General features: G+C 66.1%; 1 protein-coding gene across 1 annotated transcript in view; it reads right to left on the bottom strand.

Annotated features, from left to right (window-relative positions):
• Window positions 1-1,595: 1,595 nt before the first annotated feature.
• Window positions 1,596-1,749, bottom strand: part of CRTAC1 (cartilage acidic protein 1) — a 12,972-nt gene continuing 12,818 nt past the window's right edge. The window contains exon 17 of the mRNA XM_019471637.1: window positions 1,596-1,723. Within this exon, the coding sequence (XP_019327182.1) occupies window positions 1,596-1,723 (128 nt within the window). The remainder of the gene's footprint in view (window positions 1,724-1,749) is intronic.

Here is a 1,749-nt window from a genome sequence, read left to right as displayed (position 1 = left end):
GGGGGGGAGGCCGGGGGCTGCCCACCCCCCTCTGCTCTGTGCCCCCCACAGTGGCCCTGCCCCTGCTCAGACCCACTGCAGGCAGGGCCTGATGCTGGGGCATCCCAGGTGCTTCCCACTGAGCTAAACTGGTGCCAAGGGGCTCCCGCAGCCCTCCGGGTGCTCTGCGCTGCCGCCCCTGCCCCAAGCGAAGGAGCTTGCCCTGCCGCAGGCAGCCCCAGCTGGCAGTGCCCTGCGTGCTATACATCAGGGAGAAGCGGGACCAGCAAAGCCCCAGACAGCACTAAGGGGGGGGCCTTAGCCCCATGCCCACAGGCACTGCCAGCCCTTGCTGGACCCCCTCCCTAGGGCATCCCGCTCTTGGTGCTGCAGGGTGGGCTCAGCCACTGCCTGCCTGCCCAGGGTGCCTGGCAGAGCCCTGGTGCTGCTTCATCTGCATGATGGTGCCATGCGTTCACCCCAGCCCTGCTCCATGCGCTGCCTGTTGCTGCTCCCCAGCCCTGGCCAGATGCCCTGACCCACCTGGCAGCAGCATCCTTGCCAGCAGCATCCTCCAGCACTGCCCTCAACGCTGGGCACTTGCTTCTGCTCCCTGCCCAACCTGGTGCCATCCCCAGCCAGATCCAGAAAGCTCCCCAGCCCTGAGCCCTGTGCCCAGGGCAGGGAGATACAGTGCTGGGCAGGCTCCTTCCCTTGTGCCGCATGCCCCGGCTTTGTGCATAGCCCAGCGTAGCAGAAGCTGAACTGTGGCATGGGTGAGCCAGGCTCCCTACCCAGTCCTGGCAGAGCCTGCCTGCACCTGGGCTGCTGGCAGCCCCCTGCCTGCTCTGCCCTGTGACCTGCCCCAACGCAAGAAGGGTGCCCGGTGGAGCAGCTCCACCAGGACCCTTCCCCTCTTGCTGCTGAGCCCTCCCCTGCCCGCATGTCCTGCATGCGTCTGCCACCAGCACCCCAATTCTCAGCCTGGTCTGCAGTGGGGACCCCGAGGGGCACCTGGGCCCAGCTGCAAGGTGTGGAAGTTCATGGGCCTGGGTCAGATGGGGGGGAATAGGAGGGTCCCTGTGACATCCAGTGCCCTGAGGAGATGAGTCCCTGCTTGGGTGCAGGGCTCAATGGAGCCGGCGTTGCTCTCCCAGGGTCCTGGAGGGAGGACCCTGCCCCATGGGACTCCCTTTGGCTTGGTCATGGTGTGTGTGTGGGGTGGCCCTGGCCCCACTTTTCCCACTAGGGCCCCCCTGCATGGACACCTTCCTCAATAAACCCCACGCTTCATCCCCCGCTGCCTGCCCCGCGTCCTCCTGCATCAGAGGGGGGAGCGGGGCAATGGTGGGAGGCACGGAGCGGGCTGGGCTTGGCATCCCCCAGCACACCAGGGTGCATGGAGCCCCACAAGGAAGGTGAGTGTGGGGGAAATAAGGGGGAGGGATGGGGCAGTCCCTGGAGAGATGGGGACAGACCCGTGTAGCAGTCATGTGGCCCCGGTGACAGGGGCCCACAGGGAAAACCGTGCAGAAAAGGGTTTATTCAGTTGGCACTGGGTGCAACCGGCATGGGGCTGGGGGTGAGCAGGGGGCACCTGGCCATGCCGGGGCAGACTAGTTGTGCCAGCAGCGCCCGCCTGCACCCAGGGAGAAGCCGTGGTGGCAGTGGCAGTGGAAGGAGCCATGGCTGTTGTGGCAGATATGGTCGCAGGGGCCAGGCTGTGCCTGGCACTCATCTACATCTGGAAAAGAAGGGGAAAGGGTCAGA

The sequence above is a fragment of the Aptenodytes forsteri genome, unplaced genomic scaffold (genome assembly GCF_000699145.1).
Source record: "Aptenodytes forsteri isolate BGI_AS27 unplaced genomic scaffold, ASM69914v1 Scaffold15, whole genome shotgun sequence".
Classification (NCBI taxonomy): Eukaryota; Metazoa; Chordata; class Aves; order Sphenisciformes; family Spheniscidae; genus Aptenodytes; species Aptenodytes forsteri.
This window is presented reverse-complemented; position numbering and strand designations above follow the sequence as displayed.